Source organism: Citrus clementina, unplaced genomic scaffold (genome assembly GCF_000493195.1).
Source record: "Citrus clementina cultivar Clemenules unplaced genomic scaffold, Citrus_clementina_v1.0 scaffold_7, whole genome shotgun sequence".
Taxonomy (NCBI): domain Eukaryota; kingdom Viridiplantae; phylum Streptophyta; class Magnoliopsida; order Sapindales; family Rutaceae; genus Citrus; species Citrus x clementina.
The window spans coordinates 11702607-11704559 of record NW_006262075.1 but is presented as its reverse complement, the minus strand read 5'-3'; the positions used below and the strand labels follow the sequence as shown (position 1 = coordinate 11704559).

Genomic DNA, 1953 nt, shown 5'->3' with positions numbered 1-1953 from the left:
CAGTGCTCGACCCAGGCACATAGTCTATCAATTAACCATCTCTTACAATAACGATGATGATAGCAGTAAGCAATTCATTTGAGATGTTCTTAAATATGCAATCGGGTTGAACTAAAAATTTAAACTTTTTCACAACTCTACCAATCAATTTTTAACTGAATTTTTTCAAGTGAAAACTACAAATTTTAAGTTGAGATATAAACTCAAACTTAACTGTAAATATCCAAAACACATCCAACAACCCCATAGCTACATGTCCCGCGGACCACTCCTAATTAATAAGAGTAATGATACAGCCACAAACTCTTGTACAAACTTATTTTGTACAAACTGACGTGGCATGATTTCATTGGTTGAATGAAAATATAAATTAATAAAAACAAATCATGTGGGCCAAGTGATATTCAATTCAACTAATCTTATCATGCCACATCAGTTTGTACAAAATAAGTTTGTACAAGAGTTTGTGGCTGTATCATTACTCTTAATATAAACTTAAAATTTTTGAATGTTTGTGTTTCATCACATAAACTCGAACCACCCTCTAAGCCTTGTGTTTTTCTAGGATATTCCTTTATCTCAAAGTGCTTATTTATGTTTTGACCCATCCACCTTTCAAATTTTTATTTCACGTCACGTTAAATTTGTAGAGTTTGTTTTTCCATACAAATCATTACAAGCTCATCTACCACTCCTAATTACGCAAGTGTTCCACCAATTCTTCTGTTTCATTTCCTAGTACTCCATCGTCGGCACCTACTCCATCTATTGTGGGCCCTCTGGAGTTGCCACCGTGTACTGCTCCTTCTTCTCTACCGGTAACATCTCCGCAGCAATCCTCCCAACCTACTTCTACCTCCACACAAATCATCATGATATGACTACCGGAGCTAAATATAAGATTCACAAGCCGTTACAAAAACTTAACCTCCGTGCTCATTTCAGCCTTTCTTCTGATTGTGAACCTACAATTGTGACGCAAGTTATCAAAAATCCTCACTACCGTCAAGCTATGTTAGAAGAGTATGATGCTCTTGTTCGTAACGGGACATGGAAGCTTGTTCCACCTCCCATCCCTTCCAATATTGTTGGCTGCAAATGGATTTTTGTATTAAAAGACATTCTAACTGTTCTGTTGACAGGTTTAAAGCTCGTCTTGTTGTCAAAGGGTTCAATCAACGGCGTGGTGTGGACTATTATGACACTTTCAGTCCAGTTGTTAAGCCCACCACAGTACGGCTTGTTCTAAGTATTGATGTTAGTCATGGCTGGCCTCTTCATCAATTGGATATCAATAACGCCTTTCTTCAAGGCCAGCTTTCCGAAGATGTTTATATGGCGCAACCACCAGGTTTTATTGATTCTGATCATCCGAAATATGTTTGTGCTGAATTCTCCACCAAATATTTTCTGATACATCATTCCTTGCTTCGATTAACTCTATAGAATGACTCTTCCATGCTTGATTCTTGGTAATGGTGATGGCATGTATACTGTTCAAACTAAAGTTGAGGACCATTGGATAATTGACAGAGTAAGTGATAACGATAAAGATAAAACTTAAAATATTCTTATCGTTAGTCTTGTAATTATCCTTGTAGTTATCGTTAGTCTTGTAATTATCCTTGTAGTTATCTTGTAAGCTAATGTTTATCATATGTATTCTTAGCTTGTATATAAGTGAAATATATGTGATATGAACCTGACAGAAAACTGAGGCTAACAAATCGTCCTCCAGAGTTTTATTGTTTTAGTAAGGAATGTGAACAATATTTATTCAAATGACTTGTGAAGCGAACGGATAGGTATCCTTGACAATTTGCAAGCAGGATTTATTTTGTAGCCATTATAGTATTTTGTAGATATTACGAATTATTTGTGAGGTACTGAACTGATTGATGTTCTAATTAGAGATAAAACACAAATAATTGATTATGTTTTACTTAACATACT

The 1953-nt window shown here is 35.5% G+C and overlaps 2 protein-coding genes across 2 annotated transcripts in view; both read left to right on the top strand.

Annotated features, from left to right (window-relative positions):
• LOC112096906 (protein FAR1-RELATED SEQUENCE 6-like) overlaps window positions 1–1446 on the top strand; it is a 6248-nt gene extending 4802 nt beyond the window's left edge. The window contains exon 3 of the mRNA XM_024181128.1: window positions 1143–1446. Within this exon, the coding sequence (XP_024036896.1) occupies window positions 1143–1446 (304 nt within the window). The remainder of the gene's footprint in view (window positions 1–1142) is intronic.
• LOC18036129 overlaps window positions 1–1953 on the top strand; it is a 63594-nt gene that overhangs the window by 41415 nt on the left and 20226 nt on the right. The window lies entirely within an intron of this gene.